This window comes from Bufo gargarizans, chromosome 8, assembly GCF_014858855.1.
Source record: "Bufo gargarizans isolate SCDJY-AF-19 chromosome 8, ASM1485885v1, whole genome shotgun sequence".
NCBI classification, from domain to species: Eukaryota; Metazoa; Chordata; class Amphibia; order Anura; family Bufonidae; genus Bufo; species Bufo gargarizans.
Genome location: NC_058087.1, coordinates 125,357,405 through 125,374,773, shown reverse-complemented (window position 1 = coordinate 125,374,773; position 17,369 = coordinate 125,357,405). Strand labels below are relative to the sequence as shown.

The following is a 17,369-nucleotide window of genomic DNA, read 5'->3' as shown; positions in this document are numbered from 1 at the left end:
GCCCTATGTGTCATGCGACTATTTGTCTTGCGACACATGTCGTATTGTAGTTCTAGCCTAAAAATGACCTATAGCAGTAAAGAAAAATGGGTGGGTTGTTATGAAAACCTGGAGTAAAACTGTGTGTATGTGGAGACTAAGGGCCTGCAAGCTTCTATTGGCTGATAAGGGACATGTGACTGTGTGTATGGCAGTTGGGATATGAAGAGAAAGACTTGCAGGCTTGTATTGGCTAATGCAGGTCATTTTTGGGGAATATCTCAGGAATTGTATGTCCTAGAGAGCTGAGACCCCACAAGATTTCTTTCCAGGTAGCAAGGGATGTGTATACCAAGTTTAGTTGAAATTGATGGTTGCATTTTTTGTGATCGCGGAACATATGCACACATATATACGCCTATATATATATATATATATATATATATATATATGGATAATAATGTCCACTACAAACATTGCATTGAATTTATTAGTACGGTCAAAAGAAAACAGCACACAAAGCACTAATGCTACTGTCTGGAGTTGTATTTATAGAACACAAAGTGTTTTTTCTTCTGGATTCTCGCTGTATCTTAGAGCCGGATCAATTGCCTGGAGTGGACATAAAAATGAAGCCCTGTTGTTATTGACTGCAAACTGCTGACTTAGGTAATTCAGGGCTATCAGTTCAATCCACAGCAAATGTAACACATTGTCTTACAGGCAATGTTTTGTTCCACTTCAATGATGACCAGCCAGAGCTTGAAAGCACAACTAGTATTCAGGATTGCTGTATTAGGACAGAATTCTCGTTTTATTTCAATACATGGGTATTTAAAGTTCCATAGATTACAGTCATAGATGCCCCATTGCTGACTGTTGGCAACTATATTCAATATTAAAGATGAATTTCAATCAAGCTGATTAAAATATTATAATGTCTTCATTATGCTCACCTAAGCAGGTCATCACCAACAAGGTATACATAAGTGAATTTATTTGTCTCTACAATTAATTGTTTGCAGCATTTTGATGGCGGAAGCTGCTATCTATGTAAACGTCCGCTTGCATGTCTGCCTGGGTCTAGTGAGATAAGATGATAAGGATGTCTCCCTTATATTCTGTCACCAACCTCACTCGAATATAGTGCTATATATTTTTTCATCAGTAACCTCCATTCTTGTTTGTGGGCCAATGAGAAGGCTCCAATATCTTTGTCTGAGCTTAGTAACATCCCTAGCAACCAATTGGAAAGTTGCCTACCCCTTACTATATAAGAAACTCCCCAGCAGCCATTTTCTGCTATTATTTGCAGTTGTGAGAGAGACAGCAGTGACATTGCTTTAGTCTGTGCTTTGCAGACTCATCTGGATCCTAATTGTATTACATTAGATAGTTCATATATATATATATATATATATATACAGACGTGGACAAAATTGTTGGTACCCTTTGGTCAATGAAAGAAAAAGTCACAATGGTCACAGAAATAACTTTAATCTGACAAAAGTAATAATAAATTAAAATTCTATAAATGTTAACCAATGAAAGTCAGACATTGTTTTTCAACCATGCTTCAACAGAATTATGTAAAAAAATAAACTCATGAAACAGGCATGGACAAAAATGATGGTACCCCTAGAAAACACAGAACATAATGTGACCAAAGGGACATGTTAATTCAAGGTGTGTCCACTAATTAGCATAACAGGTGTCTACAACCTTGTAATCAGCCATTGGGCCTATATATATGGCTCCAGGTAATCACTGTGTTGTTTGGTGATATGGTGTGTACCACACTCGACATGGACCAGAGGAAGCAAAGGAAAGAGCTGTCTCAAGAGATCAGAAAGAAAATTATAGACAAGCATGTTAAAGGTAAAGGCTATAAGACCATCTCCAAGCAACTAGATGTTCCTGTGAGTACAGTTGCACATATTATTCATAAGTTTAAGATCCATGGGACTGTAGCCAACCTCCCTGGACGTGGCCGCAGGAGGAAAATTGATGACAAATCTAAGAGACGGATAATCCGAATGGTAACAAAAGAGCCTAGAAAGACTTCTAAAGAGATTCAAGGTGAACTTCATGCTCAAGGAACATCAGTGTCAGATCGCACCATCCGTCGTTGTTTGAGCCAAAGTGGACTACATGGGAGACGACCAAGGAGGACACCATTGTTGAAAACGAATCATAAAAAAGCAAGACTGGAATATGCCAAACTACATGTTGACAAGCCACAAAGCTTCTGGGAGAATGTCCTGTGGACAGATGAGACAAAAATCGAAGTTTTTGCCAAGGCACATCAGCTGTATGTTCACAGACGAAAAAATGAAGCATATCAAGAAAAGAACACTGTCCCTACTGTGAAACATGGAGGAGGCTCTGTTATGTTCTGGGGCTGCTTTGCTGCGTCTGGCACAGGGTGTCTTGAATCTGTGCAGGGTACAATGAAATCTCAAGACTATCAAGGAATTCTAGAGAGAAATGTACTAGCCAGTGTCAGAAAGCTTGGTCTCAGTCGCAGGTCATGGGTCTTGCAACAGGACAATGACCCAAAACACACCGCTAAAAACACCCAAGAATGGCTAAGAGGAAAAAATTGGACTATTCTAAAGTGGCCTTCTATGAGCCCTGACCTCAATCCTATTGAGCATCTTTGGAAGGAGCTGAAACATGCAGTCTGGAAAAGGCACCCTTCAAACCGGACACAACTGGAGCAGTTTGCTCATGAGGAGTGGGCCAAAATACCTGCTGAGAGGTGCAGATGTCTCATTGACAGTTACAGGAAGCGTTTGATTGCAGTGATTGCCTCAAAAGGTTGCGCAACAAAATATTAAGTTAGGGGTACCATCATTTTTGTCCATGCCTGTTTCATGAGTTTATTTTTTTACATAATTCTGTTGAAGCATGGTTGAAAAACAATGTCTGACTTTCATTGGTTAACATTTATAGAATTTTAATTTATTATTACTTTTGTCAGATTAAAGTTATTTCTGTGACCATTGTGACTTTTTCTTTCATTGACCAAAGGGTACCAACAATTTTGTCCACGTCTGTATATATATATATATATATATATATATACAAACCGGATTCCAAAAAAGTTGGGACACTAAACAAATTGTGAATAAAAACTGAATGCAATGATGTGGAGATGGCAAATGTCAATATTTTATTTGTAATAGAACGTAGATGACAGATCAAACGTTTAATAGTAAATGTATCATTTTAAAGGAAAAATACGTTGATTCAAATTTTCACGGTGTCAACAAATCCCCAAAAAGTTGGGACAAGTAGCAATATAAGGCTGGAAAAAGTAAATTTGAGCATAACGAAGAGCTGGAAGACCAATTAACACTAATTAGGTCAATTGGCAACATGATTGGGTATAAAAAGAGCTTCTCAGAGTGGCAGTGTCTCTCAGAAGCCAAGATGGGTAGAGGATCACCAATTCCCACAATGTTGCGCAGAAAGATAGTGGAGCAATATCAGAAAGGTGTTACCCAGCGAAAAATTGCAAAGACTTTGCATCTATCATCATCAACTGTGCATAACATCATCCGAAGATTCAGAGAATCTGGAACAATCTCTGTGTGTAAGGCCTAGTTCACACGAATGTATGGCTTTTATAGTTTTTTGCGGTCCGTTTTTCACGGATCCGTTGTTCCGTTTTTGAGTTCCGCTGTGTTTCCGTTTCTGTTCCGTTTTTCCGTTCCGTTTTTCCGTATGGCATATACAGTATACAGTAATTACATTGAAAATATTGGGCTGGGCATAACATTTTCAATAGATAATTCAGAAAAAACGGAACGGAAATGGAAGACATACGGATGCATTTCCGTATGTGTTCCGTTTTTTTTGCGGACCCATTGACTTTAATGGAGTCACGATCCGTGATTTACGGCCAAATATAGGACAAGCTCTATCTTTCAACGGAACGGAAAAACGGAAATACGGAAACGGAATGCATACGGAACACATTCCGTTTTTTTTGCGGAACCATTGAAATGAATGGTTCCGTATACGGACCGTATACGGAACACAAAAAAACGGCCCGTACACCCGCAAAAAAAACGTTCGTGTGAACTAGGCCTAAGGGTCAAGGCCGTAAAACCATACTGGATGCTCGTGATCTCCGGGCCCTTAAACGAAACTGCACCACAAACAGGAATGCTACTGTAAAGGAAATCCGAGAATGGGCTCAGGAATACTTCCAGAAACCATTGTCAGTGAACACAATCCACCGTGCCATCCGCCGTTGCCAGCTGAAACTCTACAGTGCAAAGAAGAAGCCATTTCTAAGCAAGATCCACAAGCTCAGGCGTTTTCACTGGGCCAGGGATCATTTAAAATGGAGTGTGGCAAAATGGAACACTGTTCTGTGGTCAGACGAGTCACAATTCAAAGTTCTTTTTGGAAATCTGGGACACCATGTCAAAGAGGACAAGGACAATCCAAGTTGTTATCAACGCTCAGTTCAGAAGCCTGCATCTCTGATGGTATGGGGTTGCATGAGTGCGTGTGGCATGGGCAGCTTGCATGTCTGGAAAGGCACCATCAATGCAGAAAAATATATTCAGGTTCTAGAACAACATATGCTCCCATCCAGACGTCATCTCTTTCAGGGAAGACCCTGCATTTTTCAAGATAATGCCAGACCACATTCTGCATCAATCACAACATCATGGCTGCGTAGGAGAAGGATCCGGGTACTGAAATGGCCTGTCTGCAGATCTTTCACCTATAGAGAACATTTGGCGCATCATAAAGAGGAAGGTGCAACAAAGAAGGCCCAAGACGATTGAACAGTTAGAGGCCTGTATTAGACAAGAATAGGAGAGCATTCCTATTTCTAAACTTGAGAAACTGGTCTCCTCGGTCCCCAGACGTCTGTTGAGTGTTGTAAGAAGAAGAGGAGATGCCACATAGTGGTGAAAATGGCCTTGTCCCAACTTTTGGGGGATTTGTTGACACCATGAAATTCTGATTCAACATATTTTTCCCTTAAATTGGTACATTTTCTCAGTTTAAACTTTTGTTCCATGATTTATGTTCTATTCTGAATAAAATATTAGAAGTTGGCACCTCCACATCATTGCATTCAGTTTTTATTCACGATTTGTATAGTGTCCCAACTTTTTTGGAATCCGGTTTGTATACACTACAGATGGTTAGTGGGAGATAGTCAGTGTAGGTTAGATAGTGATATAGTGTAGCTGATAGGTTCCAGTGCAGGGTGTTAGGTGGTGTGATAGGAATTAATGTTTCTCTGCTGTCCATACATACATGCTACAGACATAGTGCTGTAATGTCACAATAAGGCTACTTTCACACTTGCGTTCGGGGCTCCGCTTGTGAGTTCCGTTTGAAGGCTCTCACAAGCGGCCCCGAACACATCCGTCCAGCCCTAATGCATTCTGAGTGGACGCGGATCCGTCATCAGTCTGGCAGCGTTCAGCCTTCGCTCCGCTCAGCAGGCGAACACCTGAACGCTTCTTGCAGCGTTCGGATGTCCGCCTGGCCGTGCGGAGGCAAACGGATCCGTCCAGACTTACAATGTAAGTCAATGGGGACGGATCCGTTTGAAGTTGACACAGTATGGCTCAATTTTGCACTATCATGAACGAAAAAAAAAAAAAAAAAAAATTTCCATTCTGAACGGATCTAAGCGTTTGCATTATAGGTGCGGATCCGTCTGTGCAGACACCAGACGGATCCGCTCCGAACTCAAGTGTGAAAGTAGCCTAATACTGCACCAATCAGTAATATTTACTCAGACCTGATAAAATGTGAAGTTGCGTGTATTGCTGAAAAAATATGTGCATCATTAGTGCCAATTTGCACAATCACGAAAATAATGACTGGAGATCACAAATTCTACAATTCCCGAAAACAAATATTGCCTATGCCGCTCATCACTATCTGAGAGAATAAAAATGCAGAACCTGCAAGTATAGCAGCAGGAATTCTACTCAGGCTGCATCAGCACTGGCTAAAATACAGCAAAAGTGATATGGAAACAGAGAAGATGCTAATGGAGGGAGGAAAAGCAAAGTATGTTATGAAAAATGCTTTAGCTGTGAGAGCTGTGAATAATCTAGTCATAGGCACACTGAGCTCTATGGCAACTATTTCTGGTAAGAGCTAACAATGAAAAACACACATAGATGACAGGCAATTAGGTTCCTTCACCATAAGGCCTTATTCGCACAGTCAGTGTTTGGTCAGTGATTTCCATCAGTGATTTTGAGCCAAAACCAAGTGCGGGTCCAAAACACAGAACAGGTGCAGCTCTTTCCCTTCTACCTTATGTCTGTGTAGGATCCACTCCTGGTTTTTGGCTCACAATCACTGATGTAAATCACTGACCAAACACTGACTGTGTGAATGAAGCCTAAGAACTGTGAATCTGGAATAGTCTACCTCAAGAGGTGGTCAGAGCAGGGACATTTGACAGTATAAAAGAAAAGCCTAAAGCCTCATGCACACAACCGTTGTTTTGGTCTGAATCTGAGCCGCAATATTTGCGGCTTGGATGCGGACCCATTCACTTCAATGGTGCCACAAAAGATGCGGACAGCACTCCGTGTGCTGTCTGCATCCGTTGCTCCGTTCAGTGGTTCACAAAAAAAAAATGTGCCCTGTCCTATTCTTGTCCGTTTTGCGGACAAGAATAGGCAGTTATATTCATGGCTGTCCGTGCCGTTCTACATATTGCGGAACGCACACGGACGCCATATGTGTGTATAGTGATAGAAGTCTTGCGGGATTTTCCGTTAGTGAGCTCAGGTTAATCGCTCCTTGAGACGATTTCAGCCTGATATTCGAATTGAGCGCTCCAATATTTGAGGGGTCTGCAAACCTTCCTGATGAGACACTGAGGAAGGGGAGAGACGTCCCCGAAACGCGTCTGGCATAGTTCACCCCCATAAAGAAGGATCCAGGACTATCAGGAAGGTTTGCAGACCCCTCAAATATTGGAGCGCTCCATTCAAATATCAGGCTGAAATCGTCTCAAGGAGCGATTAACCTGAGCTCACTAACGGAAAATCCCGCGAGACTTCTATCACATGGTACGGAAGTCTCGAGCAGACGCTAAACAGTGAGAGGAAGGCCGCACAGCGTGGAGAGGTGGCCAGAGAGTGAAATCTCCCACCCAGGACACAATATAGTGTTGTGTGGTAACGTGTTCTTGAACTACACACCACCTCTGTGGAACGAGTACATTTATCGTACCAACCCCGGACTATTGATTGTTCTTGCTGGGGAACATACCCCAAGGAGGATAATCATCCAATATAGAGCGTGTGCTCTTTAATCAGAGAGACAAATTTACCTTTGTCTAAGGGACATTCTCACCATCTCGCACAGTGGTATAGGCGGCACTGCTATCTTGCGGTTATTGTACACCTCTATTCATACTGTATATTAGTTTTATTGAATTTTACTATATGTGATTTTATTGTGTTTTAACCACTTATTGGTTCTTATATAGTGTCCTAATAAATCAGTTCGATTGAACCACATATTTGAGTGCCAGCCTTCTATTTTTCTTATCTTATACTTTGAAAGATGCACCTCATGACAAAGATGTACCCTTCAAAATATTCCTATATTAAAAATAAAAAGTGAATTGTTTATATTTTTTTTTCAAGCAGTGGACTAAGACACAAACCAGAAAGAATGAGCCAGTGAAAAGACTATCAATATAGAGTACATCTCCACCTTCTTACTAAGACATTCTGTGAAAAGCCATTATAAACCATTGTTATACATGTCTACACACTGGCAAACACACATTGTGTCCATTTCATAAAGAAAGGGATCTTCTTCCCATCATCAACTTACTGCTGAAATATGAAAATGGAAAAACTCACTGAGAACCTACACAGTAATTTATTTTCTAATCGGAAATAGTTTAGGTAAATTGCTAAGGCCATTGTCACTTAGTCCTGAGTATAATGTATTCCTCTGTAAATGCCAGCACAGGGAGTACAAGCTTGTGCTTACAATTACAGTTTATTTATTCCATCCAGATTAAATTATTACAACAGATATACAGCAATTTCAATTTGAATGCTCCTTGGCAAACAAGACAGCTATTGTACATTCATGCACTAGGAAACTAAAGTCGTTCATTATTTAAATGAACCATACATTTGTTTACAGCCGCTCCAATTCATTAATTAATGTGAGGAGGAAATAGAGAAGTATTATGCCATTTGAGAGCTAATATAGCTTTAAAATGTCTACTGCTGCTTCTGAGAATGTAATGTAAGATTATAAAGAAATCACATCTCACTACAGGTGATTGAACTTTCATTTTGCATAGGCAAAGCAGAATAAAGGAAGCAATTAAAACAACATTTTATATATAATCTTTTGACAGAAGACAGAAAATATTTTTGGCAACTTTGTTTCATTCTCTCAGAAATAAATTATTCTTCAAACTAATTTCAAATAATTAGATTTTACTCTGTAAAAATGGCAATATTATGATGCCAGTATGTCAATCGCCATGTTGGAGGAGGCGGGATGGTTGTAATAAACTACTGTAAAGGCAATTTTCATAATTATCCCTGTGTACATACTGTAGATTAATTCATAAAATGACAATCTCATATATACAAATAGCGTATAGTTGGCACTCGCTTCCACCTGGAACACCCTGGATTGTGGTCAATACATAACATTTAATGTATATTGAATAGCTTTTATAAAAATGTCAGACTTACGGTCTATTGGCCTTGCTGTGTATTATAATAAATAAATAAAGGAATAAATAAAATGCTCAGATACATATATATTTATCAGATGTACATGCATTAATCCAATTTCAATTGTGCATCACATGTGTCCCATATAGTCAGCACATTCAAATGCCTCCATCCACTTGCATATTTTCCTTGTTAGACAAAAAATGATTTTGTCACGGCCTAGGGTATGTTGTGTGACACTTTCCTTCACTTGGTTATCTGTGGCAATGTGTGGTGTTAAGTGCATGTGGTGGCAGTGTCTCAGCCCTATGGCTGACCCCCAGGACATGATTGCCACACATGCCGTTGCCCACGGCAACAGGTGAAGTGTGTTTGCTTATATGTGTATTCCCCTTTAAGTGGCCCTTCTTCCCTTGCCTTGTGTTTGAAGGGTTAATTCCCTTCTGTGTGTGTGAACACTGGGTGTGTCTGTGTGGGTGTGACTACTTGGGCCTATAAAGCCTCAGTGAATAGCACTTGTCTGGGGGGTACTTCAGCCATGGTTAGCTGGAGCTGTGTGTTCCATCTGCCAGTGGGGGGCCAACCTTGTGGTCATAGGTGTATGTGTGATGTTTACTTGATGTTTTCCTTTGTTATTCGGTGCAGCTATGGATCTGGGTTCCTGTGTGTGTGGTGAGTTCATTTTGTATTGTGTGGACTTCAGCTTGCCAGCACAGGGATCCAGTCAGCAAGGCTGTGGCAGGTGGCTGGAACTAGTGCAGTTCACCTGCCATATCCATAGGACTGTTTCTGTTCCCCTTTTCCCTGCAGCTTGGCCAGTGAGACTCCTGTTCCTCCGTGTCCAGAAGGAACAGGTTGTCTTACCCTACTCCTAGTTCAGGGACCAGCGGAGGGTGAGTAGGGATCCGAGGTTCCTGAGCATGGGCCCTCCTACCTTCAAGGTTGGCTCATGCAGCTAGGAGTTAGGGTCGGATTAGGGATGCGTTGGGAGGTGACCTGCTCCCTAATTCTCTCGTCCTGGCCAAGCAGCCGTTAACATCTTCTGGCATTGCACGGCTGAGGGTTTTCCCCATCCTCAGCCGTGACAGAATTCCAGAGCTTTAACAAAATGGTTTCAATGCGGCAACAAAGTATCAATCTCATTAAAGGATAAAGTTAATCAGTATGTTTGTTACAGTTCACACTTATGTGTCTTACCACCACCTATGAAAGTGCCCTCCTGTATGTGGAAATTGTGATGTGTATCAGCAGCAGCTGGAGAGAGTTCTTCACTTGGGATGTTGTGAATGGATTTTTCTTCACCATGGAAAGGATTCTGTGATCATCAACCACTTTTGTTTTTTTACCAGAGTGTACCAAACTGATGATTTAGACACTCCTAACATTTATGCTATCTCTCTGATGGATTTCTTTATTTATTTATTTTCTGCCTAACAATGGTCGGTTTCCTTCCATTGAGAGCTCCTTTGACCACATGTTGTGGGTTCCCAGCAACAGCTTCTAAATGCAAATACCCCACCTGGAATCAACTCCAGACCTTTTACCTGCTTAATTTATGATGGATATATGAGGGAATAGTCCATGCAGCTCATTAAATAGGTTTTGAGATAATATTACCTTTGGTACCTTAAACAAGAGGCAGATACATATTCCTGAACCCTTCCTTCAATTAGGATGTGAATAACCCTCATACTAAAGCTGAGTGTCTTGAATATGTTTTGGTAAACATCTAAAATGCCAAAATGTGTCACTGTCCAAATATTTCTGGACCTAACTGTATATAGGACACATACTGTATGACACACAGGTATTAATCCAATTTCAATTGTGCATCTGATTAATATATATGCATCTGAGCATTTTATGTATTATTTTATTTATTCATGTATTTTAATAACAGCAAGAGCCCTGCTGATATTGATATGTCTGACATTTTATAGCTATATTTGAAATACTTTTTACTGCTGGTACTGTATATTTGAAATACTTTAATAAATGTTAATCAATATCCCATAAATCTTATGTATTGACTACAATCCAGGGTGTTCCAGGTAGGAGTGAGTGTCAACTATACACTCTTTGTATTATAAGAAGGTACAAGGAATCATCGTAGATGATAGGTATGTGTCACCGAGGTTCCTGGCCTTGGTGGAGTAAGAGACAGTTTTCTCTGTCAGCAGCAGTTGCTGTTTGACACCTTGCTATCTAGTATTGCTATAAATAGCTGATCCAGGATGAATCTTACTGGGAGTAGTCAAAGTGCTGGGTGGGTGACTACTCCCCATGGCCCAGGCTGGATTTTGACAGACCTATCAAAAACAGCCAGCAGTGTCAGGTGGGTGGATTACTCCTCTTTGACACTGGAGCTGTGTGAAACTCTGCTGAGATCTGAGGCCTGTGTGTGGGCTGAAAGCTGAAGTGTGTCTGGCGAGCAGGCCGCCTAAAGCCTGCAGGTGGACTTTCTGAGGCTAAGCATTCTGCCGGGTGTGGATTAAACACCCAGGATCAAAGGTGAATGTTTTTTTCTGTATGAACTGTTTGAGGTGTGAACACCAATACTGAAAATGGACTGTCATACTGTTAACCTGTAACTAGTGAGAATAAGCACTGCAGTTTTTGAGTTACAAATGTGTCTTTGCCTCTACTGCACCCGCTTGTCCTGTCTACCAGAGCAGATCCCCACAGTATATATGATATTGCAGTTTATTCTGGGCCACTGAATCCAATACTAATCCATAAAAATGCATAGTATTTTTTTTTACCAGCCACAAAAAAATATCTGACAGTGGCCTGTTCTAGTGGTGGGCGACGTGAAGCCTGATTCTCTGCAATGGGCCCTCTCTCCTCTGTCCGGGTGCCGGGGCCTAAATATCTGACAATGGCCTGTTCCAGTGGTGGGTGACATGAAGCCTGATTCTCTGCTATGACATGAAGCCTGATTCTCTGCTATGGGACCTCTCTCCTCTGTTTGGGTGCCGGGGCCTAAATATCTGACAAGGGCCTGTTCAAGTTTTGAGTGACGCGAAGCCTGATTCTCTGCTATGACATGAAGCCTGAATCTCTGCTATGGAACCTCTCTCCTCTGTCTGGGGGCCAGGGCCAAAATATCTCACAATTGCCTGTTCCAGTGGTGGGTGACGTGAAGCCTGATTCTCTGCTATGACATGAAGCCTGATTCTCTGCTATGACATGAAGCCTGATTCTCTGTTACGGGACCTCTCTACTCTGCCTGGGTGCCGGGGCCTAAATATCTGACAATGGCCTGTTCCAGTTTTGGGTGACGTGAAGCCTGATTCTCTGCTATGACATGAAGCCTGATTCTCTGCTATGGGACCTCTCTCCTCTGTCTGGGTGCCGGGGCCTAAGTATCTGACAATGGCCTGTTCCAGTGTTGGGTGATGTGAAGTCTGATTCTCTGCTATGACATGAAGCCTGATTCTCTGCTATGACATGAAGCCTGATTCTCTGCTATGACATGAAGCCTGATTCTCTGCTATGGGACCTCTCTCCTCTGTCTGGGTGCCGGGGTCTAAATATCTGACAATGACCTGCTCCAGTGGTGGGTGACGTGAAGCCTGATTCTCTGCTATGCCATGAAGCCTGATTCTCTGCAATGGGGCCTCTCTCCTCTGTCTGGTTGCTGGGGCCTAAATATCTGACAATGGCCTGTTCCAGTGGTGGGTGACGTGAAGCCTGATTCTCTGCTATGACATAAAGCCTGATTCTCTGCTATGACTTGAAGCCTGATTCTCTGCTATGGGACCTCTCTTCTCTGTCTGGGTGCCGGGGCCTAAATATCTGACAATGGCCTGTTCCAGTGGTGGGTGACGTGAAGCCTGATTCTCTGCTATGACATGAAGCCTGATTCTCTGCTATGACATGAATCCTGATTCTCTGCTATGACATGAAGCCTGATTCTCTGCTATGACTTGAAGCCTGATTCTCTGCTATGACATGAAGCCTGATTCTCTGCAATGGGACCTCTCTCTTCTGTCTGGGTGCCGGGGCCTAAATATCTGACAATGGCCTGTTCCAGTGGTGGGTGATGTGAAGCCTGATTCTCTGCTATGCCATGAAGCCTGATTTTCTGCAATGGGACCTCTCTCCTCTGTCTGGGTCGTTACCTGGATCGTTACCTAATGTAAATGTGTGCTCCAAATAAGTGAGCACAATATAGGCTTTGACACACTGGCTCAGCAGTTAAATGTCCCTCAAAATAACTTTATAATTAAAAGTTTCATATCGCCAGGAACCTGTATAAAAAGAAGATATGACCCTAGATAATTTGCCCTGTCATAAAAATGAATTTATATATAATAGTATAAATTTGAAATAATACACTAATACTGTTATCATGTAATATCACTATATAAATCTTAACTAATGTTGCCACATCATGACCACATACTTTTTGGGGGAAAATGTGGTTTGCAGCACACCATGTGCTGTCCGCATCAGTATGTCTGTTTTGTTGCTCCGCAAAAAAAATTGTGCATGTTCTATTTTTTCTAGTTATAATGGTTCCGCAAAAAAAAAAACAGATCTGCAAAAAAAAAAACACGGATGCCATATGGAACGTCATCCATTTTTTTTGCGGACCTTCAATTTGCAGACCGCAAAACACATACGATCGGTTGCATGTAGCCTAACACGCATATGGATCCTGCTGTGGTAGTGAAATAATACTGTGAGTCCTTATGCAGATTACAAGCGTCGCTCTTAGAATCACTGCACACTTCACTTATTTTGCTAAACCCAGCCAAAACTGACCAAATAACTCATCCTTACAGGATCCTTACAGTAAGGATGAACTCATCCTTACAGGTCAATGTTAGCGCCAAGAAGAAGAGCACTCCTTTTACACTGTTGCCAGCTGATTCCACATAGATGTCTACAGAACCTGTTCTATTAAACGCTTATACAAATAGAGCCCCCCGTACAGAGTGGAGAGGGTCTAAGTTTGTGTTGACGTCACTGATTATTTTGCCCTTCCTCTGATTCGTCAGAACAATTACCCCCAAAAAACGGATCCTGTCTGTGGAGCATCCACCCTCACTCGGTCAGTATTTGGTCAGTAATCCATCAGTATTGCTAATGCCCAAAAAAAACAGGAATGGATCCAAAACAGAGATGACACATGAATGGAATGAATGCAGGTCTTCTGTGTTTTGTACCCACAACGTTTATAAGGCATAGGTACTTCTGGCCAGCTGTCTGTAAAATTTTTCTCCTTTTTAAAATTTTGTGCAGTTCCGCGCCTTCAACCAGGTTTTATTCTTTTCTAAGGCAGTAGTACTTCCAACCAGCTGTCTGTAAAAACTGTCTCATTTTAAAAATGTCACGCAGTTTCGTGCCTTCACCAAAATTGTATTCTGTTGTATGATATATTTTTTTTTACTCCATTTTACCAGTGTCATGAAGTACAATATGTGATGACAAAACAATCTCAGAATGGCCTGGATAAGTAAAAGCGTTTTAAAGTTATTCACACATAAAGTGACACTGGTCAGATTTGCATAAAATGTCCTGGTCCTCAAGGTGAAAATTAGCCCGGTCCTTAAGGGATTAAAAGGTAAGGGATACCCCAGACGTCTGGCTACTATTAGTGCTGCCATACGTTATTTGGGATTATAACACTGTGGTCATATTATCACCCCATCGTGGCATTTACATTGGTTTTTGTGGAATTTATACTGACCTGGTTCTCCAGGAGGTGTTTGGGTCGGAATTATGCATATTTTTTAACTGTGATACTTTTATTATGACAAAATAAAGGATGGATTAGGATTGGAGGTGTGGTTTAATAATTTTGGTGCCTTTTTATAAAAAAAAAATAATAAAATATGTAAAAACAACATAAAAAACTAAAGGATCTCCAGCTGTGTAGATAAAGGCTGTAGCAGATAAAGTGTGAATTATATTCATACATATTTGAGTGGTATCTTAAACAGAAAATGTCACCTTACAATTACTCCTCCAGCTATAGACACAATAGAGGGCTATTAGGTTCACTGATCTTTTAAGACCTCACTCACACTGTCAAACAATGGCTTTTAGTCAACATCATTTACTCTCATATTGAGATGAAATCCTTTAATTTTAATGTTATGAAGAAAAAAATCATTTACTGCATCAGAATACAGCACGGAATGCAAATGTAGCCTCATACCTGTAATACCATCATCATCCATTGTTGTGGGGTTAGTGGTCTATCATTATGGCAGAGAAATGATTGATGTTTGCTAACCAGAAAACACCAATCGCTTTCTGAATATGCTTTTATAATCACGACTGTGCATTTATAGTATGGTGCAGCAAACAAGCTGTCATTAATTCTGATTGCTCTCCATGTAACACACAACCTTTTATGATTTGGAAAACAGTGCATACATATTACATTAGAGGACCCCTTGGAAAACTAAAAAATGATTTTAACATTGCCATTAATAACGTTTTCTCTCACAATCACTCTCGTCATTTACAAAAGACCCAGACATAAGGACATAAATGAAGCTTTGCACATGCTTTGCTTGAATATATTTTGATATGTCATTTCTATCAGAATATCATGTCCTTTTTTATTCATTTCCTTCTGCTTAAGAAATTAAGTAATATAACCGATATATAGTAATACACTTACCTGCATAGTCTGTCCGTGCATAATGACTGTCTTCTGATTTTGTTGTTGTATTTTCTATAAAAAAAATATATAAAACTATGAGTAGTCTTAATATTAACAACTGATAAAATATCACTTCATTGAAACCTTCAACCTTGAGCATTACATTTGATATAAACATAGTTGTTTTTTTTTAAATTGAAGTACACATAGTAAAATGATCAATAGTAGTTGACTATATACAAGATAGTATCTCTATTTAAGGGTCCAGCTATAATAACAGGCTATATAACAGGCATATTATTCGTGGGGGTCCTGAATATGAGAAATTGGTCTGGATTGAAAATATGGAGCCATTTTTTCTGTACAGAGCTGAGATGTTCTAGCAGTCTGTCCCTGACTTTCTCTCTTTACAGTCAGTCAGTCAGGGAGCTGAAGCCTTCTTATCTCTGCTCTCTGACATTATAAATAGAGATGAGAGAATTGAAGCTGATGAAGTAGAATTTGTTCAGAATTTTAGGAAAAATTTGATTTGCATCAAATGCGAATTTCATCGCGCTTCATAGTAACAAATCAAATTTTTGCTGCATGTGTGAGTACATGGAGAAAGGAACTCTGGGAAGGAAGGATCACCCATAATCCCATAATGCCATGCATGCAGCGAATCAGCAGCCAGCCAGCGCTGTAATGTCACATCGCTCTAACTAGCAGCAGCCATCTTAGACTCTGCCATTTACCAGTGTACTTAGTGCAGGGAGAGACATCTGCAGGTGCTAGGGACAGTAATAGAAAAATCGTCATTGTGCAAAAAAACTGAAGATTTACAAAGGATAGGGAGGAATCATTCCACAGCATTTCTGTTGTACAAGGTTCCGTTGGGGAGGTGACAGCCTGGGCAATAGGAACATTCCTATTACACCTTGCAGCACTGGCTGGGGGTCCAAATTGCCATTATACAGCTCTGTAATTCCATCAAACCATTCTTATTATGGTGAAAGTGCTATTTGATACAGGCATTAACAGGGGTTATTACAAGGAAATATTTATACATTTTATTTGCCCTAGTGAGATGCAGTTATGTCTAAAGCATGTTTTGGTTTGTATTAGTAGGGAAAAATGGCTTATTAGCTGTTGTGTGGTGACAGCCCTTTTTGTCATGTATTAGTGGCAAAGGTAAAATATATTTGCCGCTCAGCAGTGCAGTTATCTGTTCTAAAGCCCTTTTTTCCTTGAATTACTGCAAAAATAAAAAAAATATATTTGCCGCTCAGCAGTGCAGTTATCTGTATAAAGCCCTTTTTTGCATGCATTAGTGGAAAAAGGAAAAAAAAATTGCCGCTCAGCATTGCACTTATCTGTTGAAAAGCCTGTTGTGTTCTGTAAAAGGTCCAAAAAAACTAGGGCCTAATTGCCCTTGTGCAGTGCAGTGCTATACTCTCTAAAGCCCAGTTTGTTGGGTATTCGGGTGTTCAAAATCAAAAAAAGTGCAATGCTGGACTGCAAATTTATCTGTTGAAAAGCCTGTTGTGTTTTCTAAAAGTTTTAAAAAACTAGGGCCTAATTGCTCTTGTGTGGTGCAGTGCTGTACTCTAAAGCCCTGTTTGCCATGTATTAGTGGCAAGATAAAAATATATTTGAAAAGCCTGTGTATTGTAAAAGTTGAAATAAATTAGGCCCAAATTGCGCTTGCGCGGTATAGTGATATACTCTACCAGTTTGCCGTGTATTAGTGGCGAAATAAAAATATATTCGCCGTCCTGCATTGCACTTATCTGTTGAAAAGCCTGTTGTGTTCTGTAAAATAAAAAATAAAAAACACTAGGGCCTAATTGCCCTCGTGCGGTGCAGTGATATACTCTAAAGCCCAGTTTGCTGTGTATTAGTGGCGAAATAAAAATATATTCGCCATCCAGCATTGCACTTTTCTGTTGAAAAGCCTTTAGTGTAGTGTAAAAATACAAAACAATAGGGCCAAATTGCTCTTGTGTGGAGCAGTGATATACTTTACAGCCCTGTTTGCCGTGTATTAGTGGCAAAAAAATAAATAAATT

General features: G+C 40.5%; 1 protein-coding gene across 1 annotated transcript in view; it reads right to left on the bottom strand.

Annotated features, from left to right (window-relative positions):
- Positions 1–17,369, bottom strand: part of TMEFF2 (transmembrane protein with EGF like and two follistatin like domains 2) — a 1,197,396-nt gene that overhangs the window by 247,916 nt on the left and 932,111 nt on the right. The window contains exon 7 of the mRNA XM_044303870.1: positions 15,340–15,393. Coding sequence (XP_044159805.1) covers positions 15,340–15,393 — 54 coding nt within the window. The remainder of the gene's footprint in view (positions 1–15,339; positions 15,394–17,369) is intronic.